Source organism: Suillus bovinus, assembly GCF_016758785.1.
Source record: "Suillus bovinus strain UH-Sbo-P2 chromosome Unknown EDB93scaffold_31, whole genome shotgun sequence".
NCBI classification, from domain to species: domain Eukaryota; kingdom Fungi; phylum Basidiomycota; class Agaricomycetes; order Boletales; family Suillaceae; genus Suillus; species Suillus bovinus.
The window spans coordinates 41,662-59,849 of NW_024542087.1; the positions used below are offsets into that span (position 1 = coordinate 41,662).

The 18,188-nt window shown below is 45.0% G+C and overlaps 8 protein-coding genes across 8 annotated transcripts; 6 read left to right on the forward strand and 2 right to left on the reverse strand.

Annotated features, from left to right (window-relative positions):
* Window positions 1-647, reverse strand: EDB93DRAFT_1250776 (uncharacterized protein; the record flags this gene model as incomplete). Its single annotated transcript, XM_041453057.1, has 5 exons — window positions 1-27; window positions 82-228; window positions 279-345; window positions 439-509; window positions 570-647. 5 exons carry the CDS (start codon window positions 645-647, stop codon window positions 1-3), a joined length of 390 nt encoding a protein of 129 aa, XP_041307226.1.
* A 4,787-nt stretch (window positions 648-5,434) lies between these two features.
* On the forward strand, window positions 5,435-5,971 carry EDB93DRAFT_1250777 (uncharacterized protein; the record flags this gene model as incomplete). Its single annotated transcript, XM_041453058.1, has 2 exons — window positions 5,435-5,650; window positions 5,720-5,971. The coding sequence occupies 2 exons, from the start codon at window positions 5,435-5,437 to the stop codon at window positions 5,969-5,971; spliced, it is 468 nt and encodes a 155-aa protein (XP_041307227.1).
* Window positions 5,972-6,035: 64 nt separating this feature from the next.
* EDB93DRAFT_1250778 (uncharacterized protein) lies at window positions 6,036-6,469 on the forward strand (the record flags this gene model as incomplete). The annotated part of the gene is made up of 2 exons (XM_041453059.1): window positions 6,036-6,113; window positions 6,158-6,469. The coding sequence occupies 2 exons, from the start codon at window positions 6,036-6,038 to the stop codon at window positions 6,467-6,469; spliced, it is 390 nt and encodes a 129-aa protein (XP_041307228.1).
* A 1,889-nt stretch (window positions 6,470-8,358) lies between these two features.
* On the reverse strand, window positions 8,359-9,058 carry EDB93DRAFT_1104279 (uncharacterized protein; the record flags this gene model as incomplete). The annotated part of the gene is made up of 3 exons (XM_041447399.1): window positions 8,359-8,651; window positions 8,699-8,958; window positions 9,015-9,058. The coding sequence occupies 3 exons, from the start codon at window positions 9,056-9,058 to the stop codon at window positions 8,359-8,361; spliced, it is 597 nt and encodes a 198-aa protein (XP_041307229.1).
* A 302-nt stretch (window positions 9,059-9,360) lies between these two features.
* Window positions 9,361-11,659, forward strand: EDB93DRAFT_1085993 (uncharacterized protein; the record flags this gene model as incomplete). Its single annotated transcript, XM_041445948.1, has 3 exons — window positions 9,361-9,516; window positions 10,114-10,179; window positions 10,763-11,659. Coding segments are annotated over 3 exons (1,119 nt in total), but the record flags the coding sequence as incomplete, so codon positions are not given.
* Window positions 11,660-11,749: 90 nt separating this feature from the next.
* On the forward strand, window positions 11,750-12,399 carry EDB93DRAFT_1250780 (uncharacterized protein; the record flags this gene model as incomplete). Its single annotated transcript, XM_041453060.1, has 2 exons — window positions 11,750-11,871; window positions 11,937-12,399. 2 exons carry the CDS (start codon window positions 11,750-11,752, stop codon window positions 12,397-12,399), a joined length of 585 nt encoding a protein of 194 aa, XP_041307231.1.
* A 1,785-nt stretch (window positions 12,400-14,184) lies between these two features.
* On the forward strand, window positions 14,185-15,084 carry EDB93DRAFT_1250781 (uncharacterized protein; the record flags this gene model as incomplete). The annotated part of the gene is made up of 2 exons (XM_041453061.1): window positions 14,185-14,344; window positions 14,417-15,084. 2 exons carry the CDS (start codon window positions 14,185-14,187, stop codon window positions 15,082-15,084), a joined length of 828 nt encoding a protein of 275 aa, XP_041307232.1.
* Window positions 15,085-15,114: 30 nt separating this feature from the next.
* On the forward strand, window positions 15,115-15,834 carry EDB93DRAFT_1250782 (uncharacterized protein; the record flags this gene model as incomplete). Its single annotated transcript, XM_041453062.1, has 2 exons — window positions 15,115-15,727; window positions 15,782-15,834. The coding sequence occupies 2 exons, from the start codon at window positions 15,115-15,117 to the stop codon at window positions 15,832-15,834; spliced, it is 666 nt and encodes a 221-aa protein (XP_041307233.1).
* Between the last annotated feature and the right edge of the window lie 2,354 nt (window positions 15,835-18,188).

Consider the following 18,188-nt stretch of genomic DNA (forward strand, 5'->3'; position numbering starts at 1 on the left):
TCAACTGAATCCGATGATGGGCAAAGCCTAAGACCAAAATGTCAGCAACCAAAACCTCCTTGCAAAAAGACTTCTACCTACTGAGACTGAGGAAGAACTAGTGAACCAGATGATGACTTTGGAGCAGATTTCATGGCGATGGAACCAGAATCTGATCATGACAGCGATTTGGATGATACCAAGGGGCAGAAGCGGCATGCTAGACGCAAATATTGTGGTAAACTTAATCTATTGAAGTATCAGCAAGGATTTATCAAGAATGAGCCCCCTTTACCTACAATGGCGATGCAAACATGACCACATTTAAGAAGTGGGTTCGTGAAGTTAGAGACTGGAAGGATAGGGCTAAACTGTCCCAGGGCCAAAGTATCAAAATGCTAGGCAAATACCTCGGTGGTCAGGCATATTGGTTTTATGAGCAAGATATCCTAGACCTACGAAAGAGCTATTCTCTCACCAAGTTCTTTGAGCAACTCTTCGACTATGTGTTTCCCTCTGATTTCCGAATGCTGCAATGACAAAGATTCCTAGAGTGTAAGTAAGACCCCAAGCTAAGTGTCCGAGATTACCTTCAGAAGTTGCGCAACATCGCCAACACTATTGGTGATGTCGATGAGTGTGAAATGGTCCGACAATTCTGGATGCATTGTCAGCCGTACATCAGGGCATCATTAGTGGATAAGGGCTATGAACCAAACACTGTGAGCCTAGAGACAATTGAGCTAAAAGTGTTATGGATCAAACACGCTTACCTCAAGAATGCCAAAGACCTAAACATTCTCCTAGCCCTAAATCCTACTTTAGTGATGAGTTATGCATCCCAACCAAACCCTGCCCGAAGGAGGAACTCAAGACCATTCCAATCATTGAACTGACCTAGAATGGACTCCATCTCAGTAAATGCTATATCAGAGTCTTCGATGTGGAGTCATAAGAATAATAAGAACCACCAAAGGTCCTCCCACCAGGATACCAAACAGCAGCCCCCACAAAAGAAGAACCCTGAGTAGGTAAAATGACTGCATGAGCTGAACCAATGTTTTGAGTGTAAATAAACAGGTCACCTCACAAAGGACTGCCCTAAGCAGCATTGCCTACCATTTAAACCTGGGACTACCATCACTAGCATTGGAGCTCATGCTGTTGGGGTAACGTCTGCCGACATTCTTAATGCGGCTATAGAAGAGGGAGTTACCAACAGCCTCAGTTGGATTAGACACTGGAATAGAACTCACCATAAGTGAAACACTGTCTATAGTTACAGATACCCTTACGAAGCTGAGGAAGGTTGTGCCATTCCCAACAGATGAGATCTTTGACCCACTATATTATCCTACTGCAGTTGATCGGTTCAGCCTCTCGATCCATGGAGGTCCTAACACTTACCTGCTTTCAGACAAGCACAATTACGACGACTACATTATTTACCTCAATCAAATAGCCGATCCTGCCTTTGACATCGTGTCCTCGTTAATTGACAACAAGCTGCACAATTATGATAACTTGATACTCACCAAGGCATCCTTTAAACCCTCCTGGGTGACAGGCACCAGTGACATACTATCACAGAGAACAGACACTCAAACTGCAGGCGTTGTTGCCTTCTGGTTTGGTAAATTCAATTCAGTGCAGCAAAACTACCCAGTACATGAGCAGGAACTGTTAACTATAGTTGAGTCACTGAAACAATTCCGACACTTACTTGTTGGGCTTTGTTTCCAGATATACAGACCACAAGGGATTGGAGTGGATTTCTACACAGTCCCATCTCTCACCTAGGCAAGCACGCTGGTTAGAGGCTCTCAGTGAGTTTGATTTCGAAATCAAGTACGTACTGGGTAAGGACAATGTCCTAGTGGATGCCCTGTCCAGGATGTATAGCAATGAACCTAAAGGAATGGTCAGGGAAGCGAGCGAGTATGTTAGTGTGGAAGAAGATGACATACCTAACACTCTACTTCTTCACTTCATCACTGCTCCAGTGTATATGGGGCTACTATTGTTCCTCAGTGTGATTAAAAATTGGTGAGAATAGCGCGCCAAAGAATCGGCAAGCACCAGGTGCCAAACTCTGAGCCTGGCGAGCACTCGGATACGCCTCGTGACCAGCTTAATTTTGTGGAAAGAAGGGATAAATCAGCTGGCAAGATATCCCAAGACCATGCACCTTCAGTCAAGGTCAAGAGAGTGCTGCCCAGACAGGTCCAAGAAGCAAAGAACCATCAGACTTATCCACTCAGAACCCAGGCAAAGAAGCACCGGAGATGTCCGGTCAAGAACTTCAGACGTCTGATGACATCACAGCAAAGAACCTAGGCCCAGAAGCATCAGAACAGGGCACACTGACCAATTCAGACTCAGCTGAAGCAGCTGTGAACAACATTCTCAGTAAATCCCCACTGTCTCTCACAACAGTTATTGCACTTGGCGACCTGTCAGTAGACATACATGAGAAAATTGCTGGGAGGTATAATGAGGACGAGTTCTTCTCCAAAATTCTGAGTCAATTGATGGCCTTCAAGAATTTTGAGTTAAGTAATAACCACATCTTCATTAAGACCAGTAATCAGCACGCACTATGCATACCAGACATTCTTATTGGTAACCGCTGCATTTGAGAGGTACTCATCTCACATGCGCACTCGATACTAGCCCACTTAGAGCCGTTGAAAACCCTCACATACCTATGCGAAAATGTCTGGTGGAAAGACATGGTGAGTGATGTCAAAGCTTTTTGTGAGTCTTGCCCAACGTGTTACGAACTTGGATAGTGTCTGTTGGTACGCTCAAACAGAGTGTGTGTCGTCAATGGTCAAGGATGTCCCTGGGCTAACCCAAGGTTAGGGGTCTTGCTTGGTGAGGCTTCAGCAAGCAAGATTTAATGCCTATGTCCAAATTGGGTAGCTTATGTCAAGTGGGGCTTGACGATAAGCATATCTGCCAAGGCTTACGACACCCAAAGGTTAATCATAAGATCTGCGTTAATAGAAGGACAGAAGTCCGACTAATAACAGGGGCTTTGCTCATCGACTTCGTCGATGAGTAAAGATTGAGACTAAAGACTTATCCATAATGAGCAGATAAGAAAGTAGAATATAGACAACTGGCTAGACTGAAGGAAACACTCTTGTTAGGAGTAGGAGGTCAAGAACCAAGTATATTCAAGTTAAGGAACTAGATACATGGTGGCGAGTTTATATAGAGGAGAGGAAGCATATTAGTGGATGATAACTTGTACTACTGGAAGAGGAACTGGTCAAAGGGTGATACTAGAAAAGAAAGGCACATTTGAGGTGAGTCATAGGCAAACCGGAACGTGCAGATAAGAAATGAGTCAGAGAACAAAAACAGGAAGTAAAACAAGCAGGGGCACGATCATGCAACTGCAGAACTAAGTATAAGTACAATGTGTGACTGCACACCAAGTTATAGATCAGGAAAGGGAACAGGACAAAGTGGATGCAGTGTGCATCGTATCATAGGTTACCATCTGGACAGTAAGGGTAAAGGGGACTGTCCACAGGATCAGTCACCAGGTGAAACAGAGCATGGGTATGCTTCATCAGAGAAAGGGTCCGGCCAGATATACTGGCTCTGCTGAAGCAACAGGTAGACGAGGAGGATAAGGAGAAAAATGGTATGGGCCCAAGCATCTAGATGTTCTTGTAACACAACATGTCAGACATCTAAGCCTCCCAATGACCATCTGTATGGGTTGTTAGAGCCACTCGAGGTACCCACAAGATCTTGGGAGATGGTAGGTATTGACCTCATTGGACCCCTTCCTGAATCCAAGATCCTTAATGGCACATTTGATATGATCCTGGTGGCCATAGACCACCTAACAGCCATGGTACATTTAGCCCCCACTAAGCAGACCGGGCTTGCGACATAGCTGAAGTAATGTTCAACCTCATTTACGAACTGCATGGAATGCCAGCTCATATCGTGAGCAACCGAGACTCTCTATTTACCAGCATCTTTTGGTAGAGACTCAATGAATTAACTGGCATCAAGCTGCATATGTCTACATCATTTCACCCCCCAGCCAATGGTGTTACCGAATGCGCTAACCGGACTATCACGCAGATGCTCAGGCAATGCATGTTTCCAAACCAAAGGTACTGGTCTATTAGACTCCCAGCCATTGAATTCGTAATTAATTTGGCCAGCCCTGCAACCAGACAATCCCCGCCATTCAAACTCGTATATGGTATGATGCCACCCTCCATGATTTGAAACACCAAGTGCGAATACCCCAGAGTCCACATTTTCGCCCAGTGAATGAAGGACTCCACAATGGCTGCCCATGATGCGATAATTGCAGCCCGCTGAAGGTGAATCAACTCAGCTCTAGGTCAAATGGCAAATGCAAGGGAGGGACACAAGAAGCTGATATAGTGATCAGTGTGATGCCTAGTCTGCTATGCTTGCAGGGACAAGCACATTCAATTCAAGGGGAAGCAAGGAAGACAAATCCACAGTCGCACAGTGGCTGTGCGAGGCGAGCAATGGGCGAGCGAAGCATGGGAAACTTGTGTGCAATTAGCATGAGAGTGTGGGAATGCGAAATATGAAAGTAGCAAAAATGCAAAATAAGACTAGCAATGAATGAGGGCTCAATGAGTGACAACAAAAAGACTGCTAATATCTTCTAACTCTAGCTATAGACATGATGGGGAACTCCACTAAGGTAAGGATTGGTGTAGTAAAGGGTGAAAAATGCGGTCCTATATATGTATCTTGCTAAGTGAGCCGAGTAGGAGATAATGTATGTAATAAGGTATGTAAACCAGGGTCCATGCTCTAATATGGTGCCATTTTGATAAAAATGCGGAAATATGTACCAGTGAGACTTGCTGGACAGTGGATGGATGCTCCTGGATGATAGGGCAATGAAAGCGTGGGAAAGTAAGTGATGTGAGGGCATTGCGAGGCGTGGGAAAGTCGCGCAACACGGGAAAGCATTGCCTGATATGGAAATAGCTTGGGAAAGGTCAGGGAATGATGCTGTGAGTTGGTGCTGCAAACCCGGGTGGTATGGACTGAAGTGTTATGCATTGCAAGCCTGTAATTATGTGAATCTCTACACTGCATTAAGAGTATATCCCTCTCAAACTGAAATCATAAAGAGGCTCCCTTTGTAAAAGGGGACTTAGTATACCTGTCTACTGAGAATATAGTGCTTCCTAAAGGACGGGCAAGGAAACTAGCCCCCAAGTGTATTGGCCCATTCAAGATTCTTGCAGACTACAAAAATAACTCATTCTTACTGGATTTACCAGCCAATCTTAAGTAATGTGGCTTGCACCCATCGTTTCATGCCCACTTACTGCGGCCCCATGTCCCTAACAATGACCAATGTTTCCCTGGCCAGCAGTTAACCCAGATTAGCGACATTGGTTGCGTCGAAGAATGGTCAGTGTCCAGAATAATGGATCACAGTGGACAGGGCACCAAATCATTATTTGAGGTAGAGTACCCTACAGGAGACTGCGTCTGGCTTCTCTATCATGAAGTCTCCCACCTCAAAGCCGTCAACCAGTACCTCGAAGGTTTGGGAGTCCCTGGCATCAAACACTTACCGAAGAAAATTTTGGCCTCCTCCTATGAGATGAGTGTTGCTATGCTGGACCATTCCACTAATTCAGTAAGCGAAGCATTTGGATTCATAGACTGACTTCTCAACAGCTTACCTTCTGAAATTTGAATCGAGCAGCAATGGGAGTACTTAAGCTTCTCCTCTCAGACCTCTTCCTTATCCAGATTCCCAGCAGTTCCTCCTACCCTCACCATGCCTCCTAATAGACATTGTGGTCCCTTTATGTGCAGATGCGAAGGATGTCATAACCAGGATCTCTCCCCTGCTGCTCGAGAACCTAACTCCAAGGTTCTCATGGCTTTCACTCATTTCTTTAATGCTGAAGCCCAAGCCAAGGAGCTTGCCACCCACAAAGAAATGCATGTGTAGCAACATGTTTGTTTTGAACATGATCCCCCTTGGGATCGCTACCCACAATCCTTCAGACCCAATCATGAGTGGGAACTACCATCCGTTTGCGAACAAAAATCTCTCTGTGGCTGTACCAATCGCGCCCAAGGGTCCCATCACCGTTCCTTGGACAATTGTCCTACGTGCCCCCCTCATTACTCTCAGTCAGAGCCTCGTGAGGCTCCACCTTCCCCCAAGACAACTACAACTCCCCCTGCACTGTCAGTGCCCTCGTCCCCTGTCCCTGCTGCCGCTGGGCAGGTGGATGAAATGAATGCTGAGATGGATGCATTGATCGCTAAGTCAGAACAGTTGGATCTCGAAGTTGAGGCCCATAGGCACAGATTTTCCACAGAGGAGCTCTTCGGTAGTTTCATTCTTATCGGATTATTGATGTCCATTAATGTGCTACTCCTCTTTCTACTAGCAGCCATGGATACTATGAATATCAAGTCCTCCCAGAGCACTCAGGCTTAGTAGTACCATACTATTAATTTCAGGTCCTCAAATGACATTCACACTTTGCATTGGACATCATATTGGACATTGCATTGGACATTGCATTGGACATTGCATTGGACATTGCATTGACATTATTACATGTCTTTCCATAGTCTGCAGTACCTTGTGTCTTATTACATAGGACATTGGTGAAGGTGAATCAACTCAGCTGTTGGTCAAATGATGAAACAAGGAGAGGGACACAAGAAGCTGATATAATGATCTAGTGCAATGCCTAGTCTGCTATGCTTGCAGGGACAAGCATGTTCGATCCAAGGGGAAGCAAGGAAGACAAATCCACAGTTGCGCAGCAGCTGTGCAAGACAAGCAATGTAAGCACGAAGCATGGGAAACTTGCACACAATTAGTGCAAGAGCACGGGAATGCAAAATGCGAAAATGCAAAATGCAATGAGCAATAGACAAGGGCTCAATGAATGACTACCAAAAGGACTGCTAATTGATTCTGACTCTAGCTATGGACATGGTGAGGGAACTCCACTAGGGTAAGGTGTGGTGGTCTAAAGGGTGAAAAATGCGGACCTATATATGTGTCTCACTAAGTGAGCCAAGTAGGAGATAATGTAGGTAATAGGGTATGTAAGTCAGGGTCCATGCTCTAATATGGTGCCATATTGAATAAAAGCGAAAATACATACCAGTGAGACTTGCTGGACAATGAATAGATGCTCCTGGATGATAGGGCAATGAAAGTGCAGGAAAGAGAGTGATGTGAGAGCATTGCGAGGTGTGGGAAAGTTGCACAACACAGGAAAGTGTCGCCTGATATGGAAATAGCTTGGGAAAGGTCAGGGAATGATGCTGCAAGTTGGTGCTGCAAACCTGGGTGGTATGGACTGAAGTATTATGCATTGCAAGTCTGTAATTATGTGAATCTCTACATCAGACCCAAAACACATACCATAGTGACTCTTACTTACCCATCCACCTGTAGCTGGGTCACTCTCAGAATATTTTCATAGTTCTTCATTTATTTTCAAAAAATTACCACTCCTTCACTGAAACACTCCATCACTTGTTACACTCACACACACCGCTCACAATCCAACACTTGCTATACAGTTTCCGACATGATTTTGTGAAGTCCAAAAGTCTGAAATATCAGACTTTGCACTTTGTCATCGGACATTGGTAAAGTACCTTCATACTACCTTCAGATAGCATTGCAGTATGCTCAGACATCATTGCAGTACACTCAGACATTGTTTCACACCTTTGGACTATTCTACATCAGAGGTTTAATGTCTTTGCATAAATTTTGGTAAGTCTCATAGGACATAGCACAGCACAAACTGGTAGATTATGAAATAGATAAAATGTGGATAAAGTGTGAAAATACATGAGAATATCACCATATTTTCTGCCAAACTCTCTCATCTGGTAATTTGCCAAAAGTTACAGACTGTTCTATCATTATAGCAACATTTTCCCCTAGAATATGCCCAGAATTCACAGAGATTTCTCCTGGAGTACTGGATGCATAGAGCTGCTATACTTTTTGATAGTGTACTAGCTTCATGCTCATCCTAGCTGCAGCTCATTAATATAATATATTGACAATATGGATATTATGGGTATACTATATATCAGCAAACTACTAATTTGGCGACAGATTTCACATGAGTCACAAGCGCACACAGATCCACACAAGGTCTCACAGACATCACAGACGTCACAAGCATCACAAGAATAGCGCATATAAACATTAAAATAACAGTGTGCAGGAGGAGTAAATCAGAACAGTATATACTAGTATGTAGTGCATAAATCAAGTACTACTGGTTATATCAATGGGAAGTATGTGTCAATATTCATTAACAATATGATAGTATGGCTGAACCTAACTTAGAGCGCACTCAGGCTGTACCACGTCAAGGACTTGAACCCACAAATGTTGGAATACCACTTTTTTTTTCTCTCTATATGCATACGCCCTATGTTGAGGTCGGCCGTTAACAGACGCATATTTGCAGCTTCAACATGACGGCAGTAGAGGTCCACAAGTACCATATGGAGCTCTAAGGTGCAATCCACCAGGGCTTTTTGAGCCTGGCACACTTTGCATCTTGATTTAGCTGCCTCGAGGGCCAGGTTGGAGTGGTCATCCTCTTTGTCGGCTTGGTAGAATGAGGCGCAATCTAACTCCTGACAATGGCAGAGAAAATAAGAGCATAGAATAACTCACAAGCTGCACTCCTCCTGGAATGCTGTCCTCCTGTTTGATTAAGCATGCTGATCGAGATCGTGAATGATTTGGAGGTCGTCAATTGTGAGGACAGGTGCAGCGGTGTGCTAGTGCTGTATTGTAATGGTGATGACTTGGAAAATGATTCAAGTTGGAATATAACGAACACAATGATCGAGAAGAATGTGTAGAACGGTGATAACTTGAACAAGAGTTTCTGGAATGGCAAGAGGGTGTAGAATAACAAGAAGGAGGGAGGGCTAGAGGCTCCATATGATGATGAATGTTAAGTTGGAGGCGTGTGAATCTCGCATACCATATGTCAATACCATCATGTCCAAAATGCGGCAAAATATTCATGAAGGAGTCCAGTGTGATTTGCCACCTTAGCCAGCCCTGGACCTCATACCATAGCTCTATTCACGATATAGTCAACATTTCCCAGTTCACAGAGTTGGTTGAACCACATCAGCGATCCCTTGATTCTCTTTCTTCTTCTCAGTTTCCTTCGGATGACCACCATGACAGGGTCTCATATCCTGATCCTGGATATGAAATGGATTTTGGCATTGGTGAAGACCACTTCGACACAGTGGGAGAGGAATCTTGCAGAGGAATGGTAGGAGGGTGCAGGGACTTGTTACTCTCAGGACAGGACAACCTTCTTGGACCTATTCGATGCTGATGAGTATGCAGACTGTAGGAAAGATAATCTTTTTTATCCTTTTGCATTGAAGAACGAGTGGGAAGTTGCCAACTTTCTTCTTCGGTCCTCCCTCAGTATTGCAGCAATCAATGAATTTTTGGCACTCTCGATGGTATGTAATCTTTTGCGCTCGCACTTTTCCTTCTCCTCGCCCTCTTATTGATGATTACCCTTGCAGAGGCGCAAACTAAAACTATCTTTCAACAATGCTAAAGAATTACAAAGCCGTTGTAGAAAGCTGATCTCTGCTGGGCTCAGCGGAAATTGTACTACCTAGACAACAAATATTTAGGTAGATCTTAGCACGACCTATGCTGCTATACTTGCAGAGCAAGTGTGTTCAATCCTAAAGGGATTGCTAATTGGTATTAGTAGTAAAAATGCGTCAGTAATGCAAATAACAAAATGTCCGATGGTGCGAAATGATGTCCGAAGGTACTTATCCAATGTCCGAAGCCAAAGTGCGATGTCCGAGATTTCGGACTTTCGGACTTCACAATAATAGGTTGGAAACTTTATAACGAGTGTCGGATTGCGAGCGGTATGCGTGAGTATAATGAGTGACGGAGTATGACGGTGAACGAATGGTAATATTTCGCAATTGCAACTAAGAACTACGAGAATATTCTGGGTGATCCACAGAGTCGGGAAACTGCTCCTAACTACTGGATCATGATTGCTACAGGTCACTACAGAGTATTTAAGTAAGTACATAGAAATTCAGAAAACTACAGGCGAAGATAGTAGCGATATATTTTCGGGTCCGATGTCCTATGTAATAAGACACGAGGTGCTGCGGACATGTAATAATGTGGTCCTGAATGTCAGAAAACGTACACGGGAATAGCTACGCACCTAGTGAGGCTAGTTCAGGTGGACAAGACACGGGATGGACAAGTGCGCGCGAAGTGCGATCGGCCAATGCAATGTCTGAAGGTCCGATGCGCCGGATCCGATACAGAGTGGCTCGGACATGTGCAAAAGTGCGTCGGACATGTGCGCATATGTTTCGGGTGTTGGCGCGAGTATGGAAATACGTGGTTTTGAGCCCAACGCCGTGACCATCGCTACACCGTGCTGAGATGCTCCCCAAGGGACCAAGCTGGAAATGTGAACACATTACCTCGCCCCATAGCACAAAACACCCGATCTGACTATTCTGGAGGGATCCTGTTGAATGCTTAGAGTCTGTTCAGCAACCCCCTCTTCCATGACAAGCTCGACTTTGTCCCTCGCTGCGTGTACACTACTGCAGCGTGGGTCCTGTGTGTATATTTGGAGTGGCTGACAGGTGATTTTGCTTGGGATATCCAGGTACATGCATCTGAGTCTCTAAAATTTGCATCATCTCATCATAGGTTCTGCAGAACCAACTACCTAGAGGCACTACAATCCTTGGGACTGTACTATCTTCCAACAAAACAAACATCACCACTATGACCGGTGCCAGGGTCGCTCATCCACTTCTTCTAGGCCTTGCAAATATCTGCATGTGCACTTGCACCAAACTCTCATCTAGGGCATTCCTACTTATAGCTCTCCCCCCTATCCCACATTATTTGCACCCCAATCAACGGATGTGGGGCATGCTCGAAGATCACCTCATACATGAGTGTCTTGTCATTGTCTTGAAACCATTGATGATAGCAGCCGAGATCAGGATCATGATGTCAGATCCAGTGGGCAATGTTCATCATTGTTATATGCCTCTTGCAGCCTACATCATTGACACCCCCGAGGCATGTATGCTTGCATGTGTGCGTGGCAAAACTTCGCCATTCACCATGGTGTCATATCTTGAGTTTGGAGGCGATTTTTGTCATCCCAAATGCACGCGCTCCATCACACTTGAACAGCTTGCAAACATCAAGGCCAACTCCAATAACCACAAAGCTTTTTTTGAAGTGTGTGCTGAATACCAGCTAAACAGTGTTCACACACATTTCTGGATGTACTGGCCATATGCTGATCCCTCAGTCTTTCTGATGCTGGAATCTCTGCACCACTGGCATAAGGAATTTTGGGATCACGATCTTCACTGGTGTCTTGTAGCTGTTGGAGCGCTAGAACTTGATTTTAGATTCTTAATTTTGCAGTCAATCACAGGCTACCGCCAGATCTATTGTGGAATCTCAAAGCTCAAGCAAGTCACAGGGAGAGTTCACCGTGATGTTCAGCACTACATCGTTGGTTTGATCGTTGGTACAGCCCCTCGTCATTTTGTAACTGCGATCTGTGCCCTTATGGATGTCTGATACATGGCGCAATCCCCTTCCCCTGATGATAACCTATTGTCATCTATCGACCAATCACTCTTGTTATTTCATCAAAACAAAGATGTCATCATGTCATTGGGTGCACGGATGGGTACTAAGAAACCAATTGACAATTGGTTCATACCTAAGCTGGAGCTAATGCAGAGCATTACTGCTAGTACACATAAATTGGTTCTCTCATCCAATGGTCTGTGGATGCTACCAAACATGCTCACATATCCGAAATCAAGGACCCCACATGACATACCAACAATAGCAATTATGATCCGCAAATCTGTCATCACTTGGATCGATTGGAGAAGCTATGGCACTTTGAAATTGCCACGACATTAAAGAGTCATGTCGTTGATCCTGGTACCGAAGCTGAGGATGAGGAGGACGAGGAAGAGGGTATTGCATGTGATGAAGAAGAACCAACTGATCCACGAACTGCGCTCCTAGAGGAGCTCAATTGTACACATGTTACTACTAACTATTTCAACAAGGCCAAGGATTTAACTACTCTGTCGCATCAAGCTAGCACTTACCCAGGCCCACCTCGAACATTTACCACCGGTAATGTTGCCATTCACCTGAACTACAATCCAACCTGCACCAGGATGAAACTTGATGATGTCTCCAACAATTTCAACATACCAGACCTCTGCCATGCTCTTTCAGCCTTCTTGCAATGCGATATGAGGAACGGAAACATGATCCATGGAGTTGGTGTTCCATGAAGATCACTTATTGACCGTCCTCCAATTCTTCCCTTTGATCGAGTTCAAGTATGGCACACTGTTTGCTTACAGCAGGTTTCATACCATGATTCAATTGTTGCTTTACCAGCCCAAACCTTGCACACCTCTCCTTTTATCCCCTAAGTAATTGAAAGGCTGAAGGGATGCTGTCCTTGTGAATATTGATGGACAGTATGAATGGCCCCAGTCCAGGTTAAAAGGTGAGCACTTTTCAACTCGTCAATTTGGCCTGTATATATTGACCCCCTCAGGACACACCATCTGCAAATTGCAGCTCATCATGCGCCCGATGCCTCAATGAGGTTCTCGTATTGGATGGCAAGATCAGTACCTGTGTTATGTCCATAACATGAAGATTGATGTGGTTGACACTGTAGCTGGAATGCATGTTGTGAAATGTGCTAAGCATGCCAATGGTTCTCCAGTGGGTGATATAGTTCCCCTTTGGCAAGTTTGTTCATTCATCAACCTCATTCCTCAATTTGGGGCAGCAGCAGATGTGCGGTTGACGAAAGCGACTTCATCACATTATTCATCATCTTTTTTTTTGAACAAGTATTTTGATAAGCAGATCTATGATACTCTTTACTACACTTCACAAGGATAGATGTCTATTGTTTCAATGTTTACTAGTGCTATTCTGTGACACTTGTGATATCTGTGCGCCGAAGATGAGGAATCTAAACTGTGTGGTAAGTTGGTGCTAAGCTAAGCAAACACAGCTAGTCCCAGATGTGAGTGAAATCGTCGACCCAAGGGCAGCTAACTGGTAAAGGGAAACCTCTCTTTGTAAAAAGAGGGACACCAAACAACTAATAAAGTACTAAGTCTAATAGACATGCGAAGCGCGAGGCGAGAATGATGCAATAAACAAAAGGCGGATGCGCGAGTGCAAAAGGCAAAGGGAAAGGTATGTGATGCAAAGGTAATGCACGCAAGTGAAGGCAAAAGACTTGCAAGCGAGAGAGATGAAAGAGTGACAAGGCAAGATGAGTGTTAACACCCCAACTAAGGTTGGCTGATGCTAAGTCAAAGGCGGAGAACTGAGGCATGCGACTTTAGATAGTCACTTGCAAACAACGAGTAAAATTCCTTGTATCTAAGGACACAGGGAAAGTGGGCGTAAAATCGACCCAGTACATAAAATAATAGAGGGGTATAAGTAAAGTAGCTAAGCAGCGCTAGGCGCGCAGGTCTGATGTGACGAGCCAAACAGGATATAAATAGTACACTAGGTATGTAATAGGGTCTCGGTTACACGCAAAGTGCAGAGCCAAGTATTAGCGATGGAAACCAATTAGACGAAAAGGAAATATGATGGGAAAATACGCCAATGAACTTCTAAGGACATGGGATGGACGGATGGACAAGTGCGTGGACAATGCAAGTGTGGATGTGTGAAATGTGCGAACACGTGAAGCCACACGCGAAACCTGTGAAAATAAAACAAGTGCACCAAGTGCGCTAGACATATCCTATGGATTAGAGCTGGAGTTTGTAGGGAAAGTGGGGGAATTCAGAGGGAAGTGCCTGTGTAGGCGTGAGGCTCTACAGTGCGCTGTGAGATCTTTGCATATTTGTGCAGATGTGTGCATGCTGTGAGATGTGTAGCAGCTTGCTGATGGGCCTACCTGGATGGTGAACCTGGTGAACTGTGATACCTGGAGAAAGGGAGAATCAACAACAAGCAACAAACGCTGCACTGAGGCCAATGTATGCCACATTGCCAATGTTAGCTCAGGTTGACTAGTACTCAACAAAAAAATGCTGTCCAACACTATAGTCTCATTCCTTGTCGACATCAATCAGCTTCTTTGCAGTAGAATCAGCTCTATCAGCATCCCTGTTGGTGAATTGCCACGTACCTTGGACACTGTCAAACCCCTCCTCAAGCATGAGCTGCAATCCCGTGTTATTCACAAGGGTGTTGGCAATGCAGTCAAATTGCAGTTCTCGGACTCCATTTTCAACCAAATCATCTCTTGAACCAATATAGAGGTAGAAAGCCTTGGATCAATCAAGTACAATAGGCTTGCAGGACCACCTGCATACTCTAGCAAGGGATGGACATTCAACTGCAGAAAACGAGTCAAGCAGACTGAAGAGTCTGACTCAGAGACCGACAGACTGGAGGATGATGAAGGCTCTACCACAAAGATTGATGGGGACATAGAGGATGATGACGATGATACAGATAATGGCAGTGGCTCAAAGCTCAATTATGAGGGTTCACTCAAATTAATAATCCTTATAAAAGATGGACTGCTTGATGGGAGTTGGGATGGCCAAGACTTTCAAGCTGGATCGAAGAAAAGACAATGGGTGGTGCACACTACCGAGACAGACCTTCAGCGGCTCTTTTATACCATCCAGTACCACTTGCGCAACTCACTGAAGGATGACATCCCCTACACATTTGCAATGGGGGCCCAGTACTGGACTGCAGAGTTTTCTACCACTGCTATTCCAGACACTTTCAATGCCCAGAAGCCTGATTTATCCCTGTTCGACTTCGCACTCCTGAAGGAAAAGAAGTCATGGGCAAATGTCCTGGCCTTCGTGGAGCACACCTCTTCTGATCTTTCCAAGAATAGAGGTTTAGCAGTGTATTGGGGGTCAGCAATCAAAGCATATTTAATCATGCAAGAACAACCTTGGCGTTGATTCATACTTGCCTACTCAATCTGCACGAATATGCTCCACACACATTATTTCGACCGCTCTAGCATCATCATATCCCTTCCTTTCAACATTCACAAGTCTCCCGGCTCTATACACCTCTGCGATGCATTAGATGCCCTCACACTTCCAGATAGCCGCCACCTGGGCCTTGATCCCACTATTCACATGTGTCATGCTGGGTGCAATGGCACCCATGTCAATCTTGCAGATGGGGTGATAGGCTGGGTGAAAGACAACAAGAGCAATGTCTATTTGATCATGGCTGTGCTGTGGAAGAGCCATGGATTTTTCTGCAGGGGAACAGTCTGTTATTGTGTTAGAAACAAGGAAGGAAAGGAGTATGCTCTGAAAGATTGTTGGGTGGAAGAGTCGAAAAAAATGCATGAACCAACTGTCAAGGATATTCCAAATGTTGTCAACCTCATCGACAATGGGGATGTTTATTATGAGGGGCAGCCTGATTGCACGGCGCGTATTCGCGAGAAATATGGCCAGGATCAACGAGACGACACTGCATTCTGCAATAGATTTCACCGGCATTTTCTCTTGAGCCCTTGTGGGGAACCATTCTCTCAATTCAGCTCTAGAACGGAGCTGATCATGGCTTTTCGTCACTTTGTAATTGGTGAGTGATATCAACTGCACAGAACATAGACTTGTCAATGATGATGTATTTTAGCTCACCAAGCAATGATTGAACTGATGAGTCCTACATGGGGACCTCAGTCCTAATAACTTTGTCATACATAATGGCATTGGCTACTTCATTGACTTCAACCACACTGCAGTGTTAGCAGTACATATGACCAGCACATATTCGCCTGGTACTGTAAGTTTGTTTCCAAAATTCACCGTGCTTGCTTTTGACTGTATTGTTACAGGGTACTATGCCATATATTTCAATCCGGATTCTCCAGAGCATGATGAGGATGATCAATCCCAACCTGGATAACAGTGACCTGACCAAAGACGTCACCCCAGCCAATGCTGTTCAACGGCTGATTGAACACAGGCCCTCTGATGACCTGGAGTCGTTGTTCTACATATTTATTTTTCGAGTTTGTTGCAAAGTGTGGGGGTGTGCATGGTGAATTAGCACCATCCTGGATTTGAGACTCGCTGCCATGGGTGAGTGCCTATGAAGCCTTGGGCAAGGCTGATCTCAAAGAGGCTTTGGGTACCTGCTGTTTCACAAAAGTGGGGGTTGTTCTGGACTCCACTTTCATGATGCAGATGACATCAGATTACTTCTCAACATTTAGGCCTCTCATTCAGCACTGGCAAGCTTTAGTTTGTCTTGCAAACAAGCCCAACAAGAAAGAGAGAGTGGAGACCACTCACGACAAGGTTCTCAAGGTTTTGACCGTGTTTGTCAACACCTATGTTGAAGTCACACCCATAAATCCCTCAGCAAGTTTGATACCTATTTCCAAGGTAGGGTCCAGGGGGGGATAATCCTCACGTATGTCATCCTCCAATTCCCGAGGCAGGGCCTTCAAGACTTCCACTGTGTCGTTCTGCCCAGAATCTTCACAAGTCCTCCTGAAAACATTTTTATCTGCAATGCCCCTCGTACCCTCTCCTAGGTCTGACCATCATATTTGTCTATTCGATATAGACTTTCTCCAACTCTGTCCTGTAATTCTAGTTGTCTTGTACCTCCTCCTCCTCCTCTTCTCATTCCCTTATGATATCCTGACTTGTGTGCGAACTTATGTCGCTTATTATGTAATACAAGACACCTACAATGTTGGTGGCCATGTAGCACAACTGCAAAAAACCAGAGAAACACTAGCAGCCCCAGCAAGGAGAGGATGCAAGGAGCCAAATGTTTAAATGAGTGACTTGGATGCCGAAGAAAACCCCATGGCTCTGTCACAGCTTCAGAAAATGTAATAGCTCATTTTTCTAACTGCTACAAGCTAATGACATATCCTAAGCAGTGTTCTGTTACAGCCGACAACCAAGTCAGGTCAGGATCTCAGCTCTCTCGCACTCCCCATCCCAGCCTTCCCACCACCAATTGGCCTTTGGGGAGATTTGGATTCAAGCTGCCACCCATGTCTGATATTCGCAAGGCACCGTATTCCAGTGGTACTACCTACGGACGCCAAGCAGCAGACAAAAAAGTAATCAAAGATCAGGATTTTGAGGGTGACAGGAATTCTGACTTGGAGCATGATAGGGATTTAGGCTTGGGGTGCAACAATCAGGATGATTATGAGGGTTCTAGCAAAAATGACAACCAGGATCCAGATGATAATCTCATGGAACACGAAGACAACCAAATGTAAGTGTTCTACTTCTCTGCCTTAACCATCCTTCATTCATGCCCATCACAGGTACCATGATCAATTCCCGCATCAGCAAGAGGACAAAGCGGATGATTTCAATGATGGGCTCAAGGGTGGAATGCAGGCACATTTTGATCAAGGTATTGATGACAAGCCCAACGATGAAGCTCGACAGAAATCACAGGAAGGTATGCAAAAATTTTACATGTCCATCTAGTCACCTTTTTTTTCAGGATATTGTTGATGTCCTTGAGCATCATCAGGCGAAGAATGGACAGCGCAAGGCTCCTTTGCAGGCTTCCCTCTTGAGAGCAAGACATGCTGAACATCTCCACCGCTCGAAGTCACCTCGACAACTCTCACCTTGATGTGCCTCTCCTGCTCAAGTGCAGCGTAGATACTCACCCCCACATCACTCACATATATCTTCCACTCGTTCAAGGTCTCCTCATCGGCACACAAGATCTCCACACCCACATTCTCCATCATCTCATCGACATGAATATCAACCATCTGCGTGCGCTTCTTCCTCTCGCGTGCAGTCTCCTCGTTGTCCTCCATCTCGGCCAAGCCAGTCCTCAAATCATATACAGTCCCTCTCCCAGGCATGCTCTTTGTCATGGACCATTCCCAAGGACACTTCTCCATCTGATCACACAATGTCACCCACTCTCTGTTCTCGCTCTTTCAGCACCACACCTAAGCCAAATTCACACAGCAGCAAGGCATGAAAGATCAAACCAACCCAAGGGGACCCCGCAAAGCTCGGCTTTTATCCACCTTCCTGGCAGG